Source organism: Dromiciops gliroides, chromosome 3 (genome assembly GCF_019393635.1).
Source record: "Dromiciops gliroides isolate mDroGli1 chromosome 3, mDroGli1.pri, whole genome shotgun sequence".
NCBI classification, from domain to species: Eukaryota; Metazoa; Chordata; class Mammalia; order Microbiotheria; family Microbiotheriidae; genus Dromiciops; species Dromiciops gliroides.
The window spans coordinates 483,836,269-483,853,446 of NC_057863.1; the positions used below are offsets into that span (position 1 = coordinate 483,836,269).

General features: G+C 36.7%; 1 protein-coding gene across 5 annotated transcripts in view; it reads left to right on the forward strand.

The window, feature by feature from the left end:
* ATP8A2 (ATPase phospholipid transporting 8A2) overlaps positions 1 to 17,178 on the forward strand; it is a 787,448-nt gene that overhangs the window by 584,042 nt on the left and 186,228 nt on the right. For all 5 annotated transcript variants that reach the window (XM_043998327.1, XM_043998326.1, XM_043998328.1 and 2 more), the window contains exons 28-30: positions 1,787 to 1,861; positions 5,909 to 6,031; positions 10,122 to 10,200. In XM_043998327.1, coding sequence (XP_043854262.1) covers positions 1,787 to 1,861; positions 5,909 to 6,031; positions 10,122 to 10,200 — 277 coding nt within the window. The remainder of the gene's footprint in view (positions 1 to 1,786; positions 1,862 to 5,908; positions 6,032 to 10,121; positions 10,201 to 17,178) is intronic.

The following is a 17,178-nucleotide window of genomic DNA, read 5'->3' on the forward strand; positions in this document are numbered from 1 at the left end:
CATTTGACTAGTATTCCAGGCTAGAGGGAGAGTGGAAATAGAAACATGGTATTTTTGTGAGGAAAATGGGACTAGCTTTATCAGACTATAGAGGTATGTGTTGGAAATTAATGAGGAAATAAAGTTGCTTTGGGTTGGACAAGACCAGATTATGGAGGATTTTGAAAGCTAGGCAGAAGAATTAAATTTGATGTAATAGGCAGTTGGGAGCCATTGTAAAGTGACATGATGAGTACCAGGCTAACAAAGAATAACCTGGTCAGCATCAGAAGCAGGGCAGAACTAACAACAGTGGGCAAAAGTGGCTAAGAGTAAAATTAAAGTTTGATGTCAGGAAAAAGTTCCTTAGTTTGAGCTACCCCAAAATGGCCTGGGCTGTCGATATGGTAATACCTTCCTCTTTGAAGATCCTTAAACTAAACCTAGATGACCAGATGACCCTGTGCCCTCCATGTTATAGGGGGGATTCTTTTTCAGGTAAGGCACAAAGGGCCCTTCTAATTCTAAAATTCTATGATTCTATGATTCAACATTTAGGCATTTAATCTGATTCAATGGGCACACCAGTTATGTGGCTGCTACTGTGTTAGGCACATTGAGGAGCACAAAAGTTGCAGAACAAATAATCTCATTCTTTCAAGGAGTGTGACATATTGCTAGCAAGAAAAGGCAAATTTAAAATACTTTTTTTTTTCAGAAAAAATCCATTATAACAAAATGCCTACATGGTTTGACATTTGCTATAGTAACAAGGCTAAAAGCTCTAATGCTTTGGGAGGTGGTTAAATTATTAACTTAAATATCTATCAAATAAAAAAGTAAAAATAATCATTCACAAACTAGTTTTTTTATGATGAGATTCTTGAAGGTGCTCTTTGTATGCTACTATATCATGAACTTGTAGAACAAGTCTAGCTACATATAGCAAAGTACCTGACACACAGCAGGTACTTAATAAATGCTGATTGGTTGTCCTTGTTTTCCTGATAGTCTTGAAGATTTCTTCACTTGTTAGATTGTCTTCCAGATACTTTGCCCTCTCTTTTCTGCCTGTCGAAAATCTACCTTTCTTTTGAAGCCTACCTTAGAGAATCATCTACATGAAGCTTACCACAATTGTTCTGACCTTGAAGTGAGCTCTTGATTCTCTGAACTCTCATTACATTTATGGTGTGCACCTCACTACTTGTCAATTATATACTTTCTTTATTTCATGTCCCCACTATTCATTCAATTAATTTTTAATCTCTTGCTTTATATAAGGCACTCTATTGGGGACTTAGGAGAATACAAAGATGAAGAAGACATGGAACCTACCCTTAAGGAGACAGGGACATAAGACATGTACACAGATTACTTGGAAAAATAGAATATTAGGTTGCATAGGAAAAGTAAAAACAAAGCACAATGTAAACATCTTAGTTTTATCTCCTCCCTTAGATTACAAACTTATGGGCATGCTACATATGCATGTAATAATTAATATTTAATTGGTTTTTATTTGAATGTGATAATTTGCAGTTTTACTTTAATTGGTCATTTTCCAACACAACATACAGCAAAGCATTAGAGTTCCTCAGACAATTTCTTTAAAATATTGATAGTATGGTCTGTTGAAAAATATATATATATTTTATGAAAGAACAACTGCTATGATCCTATAGCTAATTATCCCTTAGCAGCTGTGTCCAGCTGGTGGTCCACATTCCATCCCACTTCTATTCAGTGTATGGAAACATTTAGGTCAATATTGATATAAAGTTCATACAACTTTCTTCTCTTTCAGCTTTGGTTCGCCTTTGTTAATGGATTTTCTGGGCAGATTTTATTTGAACGCTGGTGCATCGGCTTGTACAATGTGGTAAGCATTCTCTATCTCCATTTGATAGCCTTCAGAACTTCAGTGACATTCCACTGTTGTTTATGTCTGGGAAGTGTATCTAAGTCAATCATCTGTATACATATCATGCACTACAAATACATCTTTAGGGCCTTTGTGGCCATGACACATCCTGCAGAAGCACTAACCCTACACATGTGTTTTCAATCATGGCAGATCATTCTGGAATCACCCCCATGAAATTATTACTCCATATATCTTGATAAAATACTATTGCAACCTCTTTAGCAATTGGCTGTGTGACATTTTAATATTTCTTTAGGCCAAATGAAAATTTCTGAAGTTTACCTAAACATATTCCATTTCAAAAAATTATTTCTGAATTCATAAACATAGGGACACATCTAAAATGTATAATTATTGTCTTTCTCTTTGTCCTACATTGATTTGTGGAGACTCTTCCTCCTTAGGTCAAACTAACAGATGAATGGGTATTTCTGGGTCCTAGCAAGGATAAATTGTTAGTCTACTGTTGTGATGATTTTAAGGTTATTCAGTTATTTGACTGCTTCTGAACTCAGAAGCAACAATTTTGATTTTGTGGCAAGTATGAGAAGGAATTATTAAAGGAAATATAGCTTATACTGTAGCATTTCAGAGATACTGACCAGACAGCAGGATGCCATCATGAAAAGAGTGAGTGACCTTGAGCCAGAACCTGGGTTCAAGCCCCAGCTCTACCGCATACTGTCTCTGTGGGATTTTGGACAAGGTGCTTCCCCTATCTGAGCTTCAACTTCTCATCTATAAAATGAGATGAGACTAGATGACTTTTTAAGATCCTTCCCAACTCTCAGGTCCTATGATTGTTTCTACAAAAGCATCTTTGACACAAATGCCTCCTATACCAACAACCCTGTTCAAGTTGCTTTGTGCCCTTTGGGAGCTTGTTTTCTGCATGCATCTGTGTAGTCAGCCTTGGAAGTCTTTGGACATGCAGAAATATCATTAGATAGAGTTTTAGAAATACTTACATAATTTATATTAATCTATAGTTGGTAAATTCAGTTGGTTAGAGAACTGTGCCAGTGAAGTCCACAGGTTTAAACTCTATGTCAACCAGTTAGCTGTGCTGGGCTCCATGAATCCTAATTAACTATACCACTAACTATCTGTACTGGTGTACAGATCTGTGTAACTAGAAGCATGTGAGATTTGGAAGGGAGGTGAACTGAATCAGTGCAAAATCAGTGTCTGCCAGAAAATAGTCTGGAATCTGTACCCTTATGCTACTGGGTCAATAACATCTTCTTATATTAGGGACAGCATGGGTATAGTCTAAAAGGCATTGAATGAAGTTGCTATGATTAGTTTAAAATGAGGCAACAGCTTAGAGGAAATGTTTTAACTTAATAATCTCTGATAATTCTTCCTTGATTGAATTTTCACTTAATTTTCATGCTGTTTGCAGAGGTAACATGTTAGAGTAGAAAAAATCTGCACTTGGATTCTGATCCTAGTTTGGGCACAGTAAGTGCCTTACATAAGTTTAGTCATTAATCACTCAATCACAGACACTGCGGCAAAGGCTTAGGGTACCAAGACAGAATTGAAATAGTCTGTGTTCTCCAGGAATTTATATTGGGAAAGACAGCATATATAAAATGTGACACATAATCTTCAATCTTTATCTATAGAATTAATAGAATTACATGAAAATCTGAGGCCTTTTCCAGCTTGTTAAAAATTATTTATATGTCGTTATTATTTATATGTTGTTTTGCAATGAAAATAGAAAAATATCAAGAACTTGGTACTAAATAATTTATAGCAAATAAATTATTCCATCCATGGTACAATTTAAAGTCATTATGAAACTAGTGGAAGTAAGCTGGATTTGGGAAAGAGAGTGTTTAGTTCACTAGAAACTCTGCTGTTTTAAACTTCTGCATGCCACATTCTAGAAAGGACATTGACAAGAGGGAGAGCTTCCAAAGGAAAGATGATAAAGGATCTTGAGATCATGTCATATGAGAATCAGTTGAGGAAACTCAAGAAGAGAAGACTGGTAGAGAGGAGGGAGAGGGAAACAAAGTTCATAACACAAGTACAATATTGAAAGGATGTTCATTTAGAAGGGTAATTAAACTTGCTCTGATGGACCCATCAGGACAGAACTAGTGGCAAAGAGGAGGTGTAAAGAAAAGAATATTTAGAGTAATATAAAGAAAACTTTCTAACAGTTAGAAGTGTCTAGAAGTGAAATTATATCTATAAGAATCATAGGAATTTAATTCTGGAGAGGACCTTGGAGATCATCTAGCTCTCTCCCTCCCATTTTATAGATGAAAAAATCAAGGTCCAGAACCATGAACTGATTTGCTTTAGGTCACATATCTGGTTTGTTGTACAAGCTGAGATTTGAACCCAGATGGTGTTGACTCTCTTTGACTGTTTCCCCATATGACAAATTTTTAAATGGTGTCCAAAATTGTGATTGTAGAATACACTTCAGATTCACATTTTATAGCTGTTAAAATATAATGGCTGACATTTATATAACACTTATGTTTATAGCATGCTTTACATAACTTTAACTCTCCATAACCCTGTAAAGTAGGTACTAAAGGTATCATTTATTATTCTTAAGCTGTCTTTGAAGATTTCAAGTCATTTGACTCAGATGATTCTATGATCTGCATTTTACAGAGGTTGCTATTCAGTCTCTGAGAGCTTAAATGACTTATCTGTGGTCACAAATTCAAAAATGTTAGAGATGGCCTTTATACCTAGGTCTTTCTGACTCCTGTGCCAGCGCTTGGTCCAGTATATCATGCTGCCACTCACTCAACAGCTTTTTTGTGTTTTGGACACAGCCCTTCCAGGCAGACTATATAAATCATTTCTCCTTTGGATAATGACTACTATTGAGAGTATAGCTTCTCAGGGGTCTTCTCTGTTGGGCTTGACAGTTTTTTGCTTCCTGCCCAGACCTTTCAATTCTCTCTAGGGCATGGGGAAAGTATCCAGGAGTGCTATGAAACTCATTATGCTGAAGCTATGGGAAGCTCCTAACGAAATTGCTCTAGGGTACCTCAAAAACAGACTAGAGAGAACATTGGGGCCTGTTCCCTGGATAGGACCCAGAACTTAAATATGATGAGGCTGAGGTTTTTATTAATCTTAGTTACTTCATCTCTAGGTGCTTTAAACTAAAGGATTTTTATACCGCCACCCCACAGCCCACCCCCTCCCCACCCCCACCGGCCCCCAGCCCAGATACTCAATCTCTGTCTAACTTGTATAGGCTAAAGACTTCCTTGGAAACATTTGCCTATCTCTAACATCACTGTGTACATGAATCCAGGGTCAGGGTGTCTCTGCTGTTATAGGAATGGAAGAGGAAGGGTCTATAGTGACTGAATTCCAAAAGCAAATGCACATGGATCTGGTGTTTCATAATATAGATTATGGTGTCTTAAGTATACTAGATGACAATGAGGCAAAATAAATTGTGACTAAAATGTAAATGTTTATATCCTAATAATTTTCAAGCAGCCTATTTAGGTTTTTGCTTATTATGAATGAAGCTAATTTATTTTCCCAACATTTGAGGTTTAGAATTTCCTAGACTGGAATTTATTATTAGAATTGTAAATTTTGCCTTAGCAAGCTTCAGGAAAACACTCTCATACCTTGAGTTCCTTTGGAACTGAATGTAGAGCCATGATACTGACTGGAGTGTGTTGCATAGTCACCAGCCTGTACTGAAGAGGAAAATGGATGTTAATCTATCTGGACTTGTTAACTAATCATTATTATGTATCCTGTAATTATAAGAGGCTCAATTTATTCGTTTTCAGACCAATGAAGGAACAATAAGATTAAGAAATTATCTCTTGGTTCCCTTCCTTTCTGCTGAAGGTACTTAGAGAGTCATGAATTGTAGGGATTTTCAGGTTGGAGCTTGACAAGAAAATTAAGTCATCTTTTGTGTAAACCTGAAACACTTTGAAAGTGTGCAAAATAAACAAGCCATTTTAATGGATAATTGTTCTCTTTGTATAGATTTTCACTGCATTGCCGCCCTTCACTCTGGGAATCTTTGAGCGGGCTTGTACTCAAGAGAGCATGCTCAGGTTTCCACAGCTCTACAGGATTACCCAGAATGCTGAGGGGTTTAACACAAAGGTGAGCAAAAAAAAAGTTACTGAGGGTACATCATTCTAAAATGCCATTGCTATCCTACTCTCTTCTTCCCTCTTTCTAGCTCTCTATATTTTAGTTCCTGTCAACTTTGAGTTGTATCTGTTTATTCTAAGAAATTGAACCACAGTATATTAAAACACTAGGTTAATTTCCTCTACACATGGTGTATCCAATGAAATGTTAGGGAGGGGTTGAGATTGAGGGGTAGTAGGGAGTATAGAAAGTACAATTATTATTTCTAAATAGGAAACAAGGAGAAAAAGACAATTTAGAGAGGAGTGGGGAAAAAGTATTGTATTCATTCCATGGTTGAGCTCTGTTCATCTTTTCCTTCACCTGCCAATTTGGGGCGGAAAGTCAAAAGCTTTAGGGTCAACTCTAAGGCTACATAAGCCTTGAGCTGCAAAACCCTTCATCTGGGTGTCTGGAAAGCTGTAAAATCCTGCCCACTCACTCAGAGTAGCCTCTTGTTTCTTGGTATGGTTCAGATGCCCCATAGCAGCTGGGAAAGAATGAGCACAAAGATAGAATCAATCACAGGTGTGTTCCAAAACTGGAATATCCAATGTGTAGGAAAACATCCAAAAAGAAAATAGGGGTTTCCTGGGATACACATGAGGAAGGTGTCTGAGCCTGGAAGTATCAAGATGAACAGAGGCTGCCAATCACAGGAGACAAAGATATAAGCTGAATTTGTGTTGTGGAAGTTTGCCTAAAAGGGCTTTAGAAGAATGTCTATGAATTCAGCTGACCAAATCATATGTATAAAATGATGCTTGATTTTTGAATTCATGGAATGCTTTCTTACACATTGTATAGGAGCAAAGCCCAGAGTCTCCATCTGTTACTGAGGACTGTTTTGTAGGCCAGTTATTATGTATATCACAAGAGCTCCTCTACTCCAGGAAAATTCTGGTAGCAATTCCCTGTTCCTTCTAACAAATACCTCCCTTAGCCCCCTTTCTACAGGGTCTCATGACAAGCATGGTACAAATTCTAATATGGTAGGGATTAGAAACAATGAAAATTACCATTTTGGTTCTATTATCTGTGAAGCAGAATTGGTCTTCAGTTCAATAATTCATGATGATTTCCATGAGCAGTAAGTAAAGTTATTTGAGTCTCTATTACTAGCATAAATTTTTTGCCTTTTTCTGTAGCACTGTTTTTTTAAACAAGAATTAAAGAACTTTCAAAGCCTCAAACACTAGAGAATCAGCCAGAATCATTTATTTTCATAATATTTCTTTTCTTTGTTTTTTTCCTTCAGGTTAATGTGTCCTTTGGTTATCCCAGCTTCTGTAGAACTAGATTTATATGCAAGTGTTTTAAGTGGTTTATTTTTCTTTCTATTCTGTGCTCCTCTCCTGCCCAGTGTATTCCCACATCGTTTCAAGTGGTAGAGTTTCTCAGTGATGCTAGGCCCCAAACCTGAACATTTAAAGGGAATGAGAGGTAGGCAACAAAAATGGGCTGGGGTATCATTTCAAAGGTTATGTAATAGAAAAAACAACCAGCCTGGGACTTATTTCTGTAGACCAGGTGGAAACCTTAGACACAGAAATTAAGGAGGAAGAGGGACTTTTAAAACCAGAAAAACACCACCTTCTTGTGACAGAGCAAAATTTTGTACTGGGATTATTCTCTCCAGTTACCAAAAATCCTTGCATCAATCACCAAAAGAACTTTTGGTGTTCCTTTCAACTTTGCCATTTCCTTTTCCCGCCTAACAGGACTACAAGATTTCTTTTGGGAAAAATGGAATGGAATAAATGTGCCTTAACATTCACATCCCACCACATTTCCAAATTCTAGAGAGTAACCTATACGTTGCAAGGAAAACCCCAGGAAAATAATAAAGACCTTGTATTTGTGGCTTCTGATATCAAAAAACAAAGAATTGTAATGGAAGCAGATGCTTCTATCTTAATACCTTTAATATATAATCTAGAACTGATATAATCAGCTTTTTTAGAATACTTAGACATCCAAAAATATGAAAAACTCTGTGATTTTCCTGGCTCATCGAAGTCCACTGTTCGCCTAAGAATGAAATCTTATATTAAGTAACTCTGAACCATCTATCTGATTAATTCTGTCTCCCGTTGGGTAAACAGCTAATCCCACCATTCCTTGTGTGCATCACTGAATAGACCCACTCATGAAGGGAACATTCAGTCTCAAATCATAGACCAAACATATATTGATCTCATTACTTTGATGGAGACACAGAGCTATAGACAAGATTTCTAAGTATTATTTGATTTTTTAAAAACTTTATGTGTAATTCATTTTTTAAACTTTAGATCTTAAAATATTGATATTTATTCTCAGGTACTAATAGTAATTAGATTCATAGTTTTCTCTTAAGAATCAGCTGAATTTATCATATATCAAATTTCCTTAGGGGAAGTCCCACAATACAACAATTAAAGTGGGAAGAAAGTTACATGTGAGAAATAATATTGGTAGATATATAGTCTTTGATTTGCAATTATGTAAATGGAAGTGTAATGGTTTTACCACTTGTTGGTTGTCGTTGGGGTTCTTCCCCTCCATACTGCCTTAGATACTTGAACCTTGTTTTATTTGGGGGGAGGGAACAGACCTCATCTGTGACTTCATTTGTGTGATGAACTCCTAGTATAAAAACTCCCTCCACCAGGGCAAATCAACAACTTATAATGTAACCTAAAGAGTTGCCTGGAGCACTGACAGATTAAGCAATTTGTCCTTGGTCACACAGCTTTTATGCAGCAGAAATAGGATCTCAACTTAACAATCAACAAAGCATCTATTAAGTACTTACCATGTGCCAGGTACTATGCCAAGTTCTAGGGATACAAAGAAAAAGCAAAAATAGTCCCTGCCCTCAAGGAGCTTACCTTCTAACGTGGGAGACAACATACATACAACATAATACACAAGAGAAATGGTAGTTGGCACTACTCCAGAGCAAATGGAAGGGCACTTTAGAGGGCATGGCACTAAGAGCTGGGGAGGACCAGATCTTTCTGGATCTAAGGGCAGCCATCTATGGCATGCTGCTTCTCCTGAGTCATTTGATATGCCCCAAATGATTGTTACAATCATGTATGAAAATTTATTTTCTTTGCCACCCCAGGGACCCATATACGTAGGTGATAAGACCATACTCTCTTGTATTGTTGTTGGGTTTTCCCCTCACAAACATATTAGAAAGCATAGAGGTTCTCTTGAGGATTCTTAGTTTCCAAATACCAGCCATTAACAAAACAAAGCTAGAAGAGAAGCTGTGAGATGTTTATCTGTAAGACTCACTTCTCCCAGTACAGTCAGACTATATCATGTAACTTTGCCTATTTTAAATATGTCTCTGTGGTGGATTTTTAAAATAAAACTAATACAGTTTTAGTTTTTCTGTCATCTCTTTGGTTAGAAAAGATGATTGAGATACCCTAATGAAGTTATAATATGTTTTCTTTTCGTGGTTTGGAAGATAATCTAACTTTCCAGTTCCATTGTTTGACTAACCTCTGAAGTAATAAAATATTTAAATTCATTTTTAAATGTATGTGTTTAATATTAAAAATAAGAAAAGTTCTAGACTTTTTTGCTGAGCAATTCTCAAATTTAAGGAACAAAACTGAAATATATGCCTTAAAAAGTAGTGTTTTGTGCAAAAATGCACACAGCATTTAAAGAAATGACCTACTAGGGAGGCGTTTTGTTTGTTTTCTCAAAAGATTTTAAAAACTTTTATTGTTCTTGAGTAATTGAAAGAGTCTGATCACACCTAACTGTTTAGATTTGGGCTGGCTATTAACTGTTTAGTTTTGGGCTGGCTATTAATGCCTCAGGTTTATGTGTATATTTTTAAAGTGAAATAGTGTTATCCTGCAGTAGCACAGTTATTTCATTTTTAAAGGTGAATGAGGAAATGCATTTTAGAAAACTTTGAAGAATAATATTCTGACTTTGGAAAATTGTGACATGCTGCCAGTAAACTTCACAATGAAGCATTTGTTGAGAGTTAGACAGAGGTCAAGAGTTTGGGGCAGCCTTCTGACTCCCTTGGTTTGTTTTCCCTTAGGTTTTCTGGGGTCACTGCATCAACGCCTTGATCCACTCCATCATTCTCTTCTGGGGTCCAATGAAAGTACTGGAGCATGGTAATGGCTTCATTATTTCAAATGTCAGCAAGTAGCATTTCAGTCTTACTGGTGCCAATGCGTTTGCAATCTTTTTTTTTTCTTTTTCTACAGAAATGGAAGTCACAACAAATTCTAAGGGGCGGGGGTGGGGAGATACTTCCCTTAAATCTAATGATGATAGGCAGTCCCCTGGCTTATAGCTTCCAAGCTCAGACATTTAATCAACTCTGACCTTCAGAAGCACAATCTTTATATATGACATGTAGATTTGGAGTACAAGGTCTTTCACACCTAATCTTTAATAAATGTTTGGGTAACAGAGTTTGATTGAAGGCATAGTTCTGTTATGAAACTTAGAGTCAATGAGTTTAAAGATTTCTTCCTTTCTGGTTCTTGTTTTTCATTTCCCAAGGCCCATTCTCTAATTCATATAGTAGCTCTCAAATCCTGCTAAGAATTTAGGTTTTCAGCTGACTATCTGGCCAAGTACTTTCCTCCCCCTGGCACATAGCATTTTAAATTGAATTCTGGATGAAGACCAATTCACCAACTTGGCTTTAGTCTGTTCTCACTGGAGCTAGAAGGTGGGAGTTGAGGAAGTGCACTATTTGTATGTTTTTTGAACTTCCTGACCTGTCCCAAAATGTAATCCAAAATAATGCCCTCTTAAAAAGACAGAGGTCTTTAGTCTCAACAGATGAAAGAGTATACTAGAGTATACTATTCATCCTCCTCAAATAGTAATAATCCCCCTGGGAAAAATGATTCCAAGTCTTGACTAGACAAGGCCTTTTATTGTCCAAGGAACCAAAGAATATAAAGTTTCCATCCTTCATTGTGTTTCTGTGTAAAAGCTTTTTCAGCTTCAAACAGAAATGATTATTTCTTCCTGAGATGTTCTTTAACCCATTACATGCTTAAGGATGTTGAATGTGTATGCCATGCTAGTTCACTATGCCAGCTGACTGTTCCTGTGTGTAATATCAGGCCCACTTTCTCTTTCAGATCATTAAGTAGCATAACAATGCATCTGAACATCCTTAAGCCATGAAGCAATGTGGAATTATAGGAGCCATTTTCTGTAAAGGTCAAAAATTTAAAGTTCAATTAATAGATTCTTAAATCAAGTTAAAAATTATTTTTGGTGTTTGAGGACTTAGTAATTTTCATTTCAAAAGAACTGACATCTTTAGTGACAAAAGAATCCATCACAAAATGGTAAATACAAGCAGGAAAAGTTTTAAATTTGCCTCCTTGTCACTGGACCCAGACTAAAATTTTTATAGACTAGTAGGAGAGCTATAGTGACTGTGTGCCAAGCTCTGGCTCCAGGACCCTTTTAGTGATATTATATGGTGTGTTCCTACCCCTTTCAAAGTCCCATGGAAATTCTACCCACTAGCCAACAGAAAAGTCAGTTGGCTGGGCATACTTGGAGGGACTGATCTGGCCTTCTCTTAAAGTTTGGATGCTGAAGCTCTGCCCATTTCATCATAACAGATAGGATGACTTTTGGAAAATCACTTAACTTCATGTTTTCAGGTTCTCTATGTGAGTCATCTAAGCTGAAAATTTACAGCATAATGCTGACAGCTATGACATTCTTTCTAGAGATGGAGCCCATCTGTGTCTTCCCCTTTAAACCTTAGTATACTACTGGCATGAGAGGGAACATACTAGAACTGGAACTTAGCCAGACCAGCCTCTATCTTTCTCTATCCCCAGTGACCTGAAAGTGGCAACCAGCCATTCAAATGATTTCTCTAAATTTTTGTCATCCTCCTCCTCATCTAACCTTATTTTATTAATACATCAGAGTATCTTTGCCAAATAGAAAAGAGGGTAGCTGTTCTCCTTTTTAAGAGTACTGTGAAGAATAAGCAATGATGCAAAATGTATAAACTGAGGCTGAGAGAGTTCAAGTGACTTGTCCACTTGCCAGCTAGTATGTATCTGAGGTAGGATTCAGGCTCAGTTCTCCCCTGACTCTTTGTTCAGCATTCTATCTACTGTTCGACCTAGCTGCCTCATTTTCCTTCTCCCATCCACGAAACATGGGTATCCTTTAAGGCCTTGTCCTAGGCCTTGAAAAGAAGAAGGCACACACACCCTTGCCTTCACATACTCACTATTCCAGTCAAACTGGCTTACTAACTGCTCCCCTAACAGTAAATTTCAACACCCACTTCTTTACCTCTGTCTCTGTTTCCCCATGTCTAGATAGTATTTTCTTCTCACTTCTGCCTCTTAGAGTTCTTTCCTTCAAAGCATGACGGTGGAGCCATCTCCTATATTTTACCCTCTTCATCCTCTCCCTCACCCCCACCCTCAAGTGTCATTGCTCTCTTCATCTTGAAATTACTTTGAATATTTTAATTTTTTGGTTTTTCTTGTATAGATGTTTTATTCTCTACAGTATAATATAAATTCCTTGAGAAAAAGAACTGTTGTATTTTTAATCACTTATCTTTATGTGGCTTGCCCAAAGCTGGGATTCAAGTCCTTTCATTCTAATCTCAGCACTCTTTCAATAATAATATTATTGATAATGTATTTGATGTTCACATGGAAAATTGTTCTTCACTTCAGACACACCACTACGACCACCATTGTTATCATCCTGATAATTATAAATTTTGCGTCATTTCTATGGTCCCAAGAAAAACACAAGTTGTGCAGATGAGAAACAGAAAGCTTGCAAAATGAATAATGCATAGAAAAACAGTTACATCGGCCACCCAGGTGGCCGGGCCTAGAGTCAGGAAGTCTCATCTTCCTGAGTTCAGATTCAGTCACTAAAGACACTAGCTTTGTGACCTTGGGCAAGTCACTTGACCCAGTTTACCTCAGTTTCCTCATCTGTGAAATAAGCTGGAGAAGGGAATTGTGAACCATTCCAGTATCTTTGTCATGAAAATACCAAATGGGATCACGAAGAGTCAGACATGACTGAAACAACTGAAAAACAACAAAAACAATTACATCAAGGGAGATAACTGAAACTCTAGCTTCTCTGCCAAACTAGAAAATAGTAGGGTCAGATACAGTAATTATCAGCTTAAATGCTTCCCAGTTACACATGAATTCCCACAAAAACACTTTTTTGTTTTCCTCTTAACTCTTCCTTAACAGAAGGCATCCCACTGCCAAAAGTTAGTGCCAGTGACCCCTAAAAATATGGGCCAAGTAGAGATTTATGTACTTTATGAAAAGACTCACAATTTATAGTACTGAAGAAAATCTATAAAACTGATAAGGAAATGTTATATTGTCTGAAAAATGAAAAAATATACCAAAAAGCCTCAGATGTAATCAAGGACAACTTGTTATTTCATTGATTATTAAATGGCCCAAAGTGACATAACACTTGTGCCATGACTTGCCAGCTTTTAGTGATTTTCCCAAACAAGGATGTGAAATTGGTCCACAGAAAATGAGAGTTAGAGTATTTGATAGCAACATGGGAAACTTCCTTTGTACACACACCACCAACACAAATAGGTGAATAAAAATTCTTATAAAATATAACATTTTCAAGGAGCCAATTGAAGCCTGTTATGGTCTGTCTGCCTAACCCTAAATCAATTATCCTCTGTACCAAATAGAATTATGTATGTTTCCAAAGTAGAGAGAGAAGCAGAGCATAGTATCTCTTTTTTAAAACACTTGATGTATGTGAATGACTTCAAGCTGTAGCCCCCCCCACACACACACATGTTAAACAGCCTCCTCTACCTCATAGAAGACGTTCTCCTAGTTATATTAAAATGTCATTTGGACTTGAGTTACAGGTTTTAATGGATGCCTAGCAAACATAGAGACTTGGAAGCTTTAAGCTTGAGTTTAGAGGTGAAATTGAACCAGTAGAAAAGATTGATATTTAAAAATACTTTGGTCTACTTCAGGCAAGGCACATTAATAGAAAGCTTTCAAAGAGGACAGTTCAGTGGATAAAACACCAGGCCTGGAGTCAAGAAGCCCTGAGTTCAAATCTAGCCTCAGACACTTACCATCTGTGTGACTCTAGACAAGTCACTTACCCGCTTTGCCCCAGTTTCCTCATCAGTAAAATGGGAATAATAATATTAACAACTGTTTGTATAGCATTTGCTATATACTAGGCACTGTTCTAAGGTCTTTACAATTACCCTGAGTCATCACTATTATTGTTCTCATTTTGAAGAAGCAGAAACTGAGAAAAACAGAGACTAAGTGACTTGTTTGGGGTCACACAGCTAGCACCCACCTCCCAGGGTTGTTATGAGGATCAAATTAAATAATAATTGTAAAGAACTTAGCAGCTTAGCACATGGTCAACACTTTATAAATGTTTACTATTAGCTGTTATTATTAATGAGAATGTTGTCCCTGATTGTGAATTTAATATTTGGAATAAAAAACCCCAATATGTAGAATCCTATAATTCAAATTCACTGAGGAAAATACAATAAAAACAACCCTGTGCAAGAACCACCAGTATAAATCTTTTGGACTATAAGACGGACAATAAATTTGAAAAGAATCATAACAAAAATCTATATGATATTAACAATCAATCAACTAGTATATATTCAGTGGCTCCAATGAGCCACGCACCTTGAATGGATGCTGATGATACAAATACAATGAATAAAACAATCCCTACTATCAAATATTTCAACAGGGAAGACTTACATATGTATGTAAATATATGCAGAATAAATATAGATAAATGTAAAGAAATGAAAATAAAAGATAATTTTGGAAGGAAAATACCAGTAATATGGGGAACAAAAAGGCTTTATGCAGAAGAGATTTTATGCAGCAGAAGTGAAAAGGGAATACACTTCCAGGGGTGGAGTGCAAAGGCCTAAAGATGAGAATTAGAAGGCCCTCCATGAATGAAATCCTCATGAACTCAGTCAATAATATATCAACAAAGAAGAATAAAAAAAATGCAAGGACAAAATTTGTTTATGGAAACTGAGGGGATTAGGGTAACAACAACAACAACAATAATTACTAACTATACCTATCTCATTTCACCCTCACAGTAACCCTGGAAGTAGGGTGAAGAAATCGAGGGAGACAGAGGTTATGTGACTTGTCAAGGATCACACAACTAGTGTCTGAGTCACATTTGAACTCAGATCTTTCTGACTTTGGACTCAGTGATCACTATGAACACTATGGTGCCACCTAGCTGCCCTAGGTGGCAATTCAACAATCCTTTAGCCCCCAAAATATAATCTAATTTAAGGAGCTCTGGCTAAATGATCAAGGTAGATTATGCAAGGAAATGATAGAAAATGTTCGTCATACCACTGCTGGTTCTTAAAACTGTGACCTACTCAGTATCTAGAAAGATTCAATCAGATGGCCAGAATTATACCTTAGAAGCTCACTATCCCATACTAGAGATACAGATGCTAAATACTAGACCATTATAACATACCATGCTATTGCCTACAGGATATAACCTTGATCCACAAAAATTTAAGAGCAAATTTTTAAATAACTCATACCAGATATTAGTATTTATATCCCTATTGTCTAGCACAGAGCTTTCAGAATATAGAGACCTAGCAGAAGAATCTAAACCTATGTTGGGAAAGGATAGGGTCCTGAAAATGCTTTCAGTGAGTTTACACCTCTGATAAGCTTATGTTTTCTTACTTTTATTCAGTTACAAAAATCAGTCATTTTGTATGACTGCAAAATAGTCCACAAAATATAAAAGAATGCAGAATAACAATTTGTCACAGGATCATTTCTATTTCATCTCCATTGAACAAGGTGAGAATATGATAAAAATAACTATAATAATCTTAAAATTATGGGTTGCAAAGAACTTTACACATATCTTCAATAGACCTCTCAACAATTACGTGAGGTAGATATGGCAGGAATTATGATTATTTGTTTCTTTTTTAAACATGAGGTACATAAAAAATTCTAAAACCTTATCGCATATCCCAGAGTCACACAGCTTATTACTAGTGTAGAGCCAGGATATGGTCTCTTAATTACATATCCAGAGCTCTTGCATGATGCAGATTTTGAATCTTTAGCCAGCCGTTCCTTGGGCAAATTTAACAAAATAAATAATGTTTTAGAATTAATTTCTGAAAGTCAAATTAACAAGAACAAAATAATCAGTAAAATTAATAGCAATCAGCACTAACTGGTCAAGTCATACATTGTTCAGTCGTTTTAAGCATGTCTGGGCCTTTCATGAACCCATTTGGGGTTTTCTTGTCAAAAAGACTGGAGTGATTTGTCATTTCCTTCTCCAACTCTTTTACAGATAGGGAAACTGAGGCAAACAGGGTTAATGAATTGCCCACAGTCACACAGCTACTAAGTGTCTGAGGCCAGATTTGAACTCAGGAAGATGAGTCTTCCTAACTGCAGGCCCAGCACTCTATCCACTGTACCACCTAGATGCTCCCAAATGGATTTATTTGTAAGTATACAAGTGTATATTTACAAATAGAATCCATTTTGTTTTATAATCACCACTGAAAGTTATAATTATGCCAAAATAAAAAGTATGGAAGAGACAAATATAAATAAGGGAAAAGGATGTGTACTAGAAGTGACTGGATAGGGATAGGGACTAGATGTGTTATCTTAGTAGTAGAAGGAGCACACCAATGAGAAAACTGCATATACTGCTGTACTTTAGCACTTCCTATAATACCTGTAATAAAGGCTCAGAGTTTCCTAGAGGGAACAGAGAGGTTTGCCTGAGTTCATATAGTCAGTATAGATCAGCAGCAAGACTGGAATCCGGGTCTTCCTTGTTCCTAGCCCAGTTCTCTATTCACTCTGCTGCTATGCCTTTTGAAAGCTACTCAACTAAGAAAATAGAGCCCCCAGCTATTCCTTTTGCATGCACCAGCAGGTTTCTTCCTGGTATTCTCCCATATCTTGTTCATCCCCTGTCCAGACACTGCTAAATCTAGAACTCTCAAGTCAAAGAAGTGGAGAGAGTGCCCAGGCACCCTGCTTTGT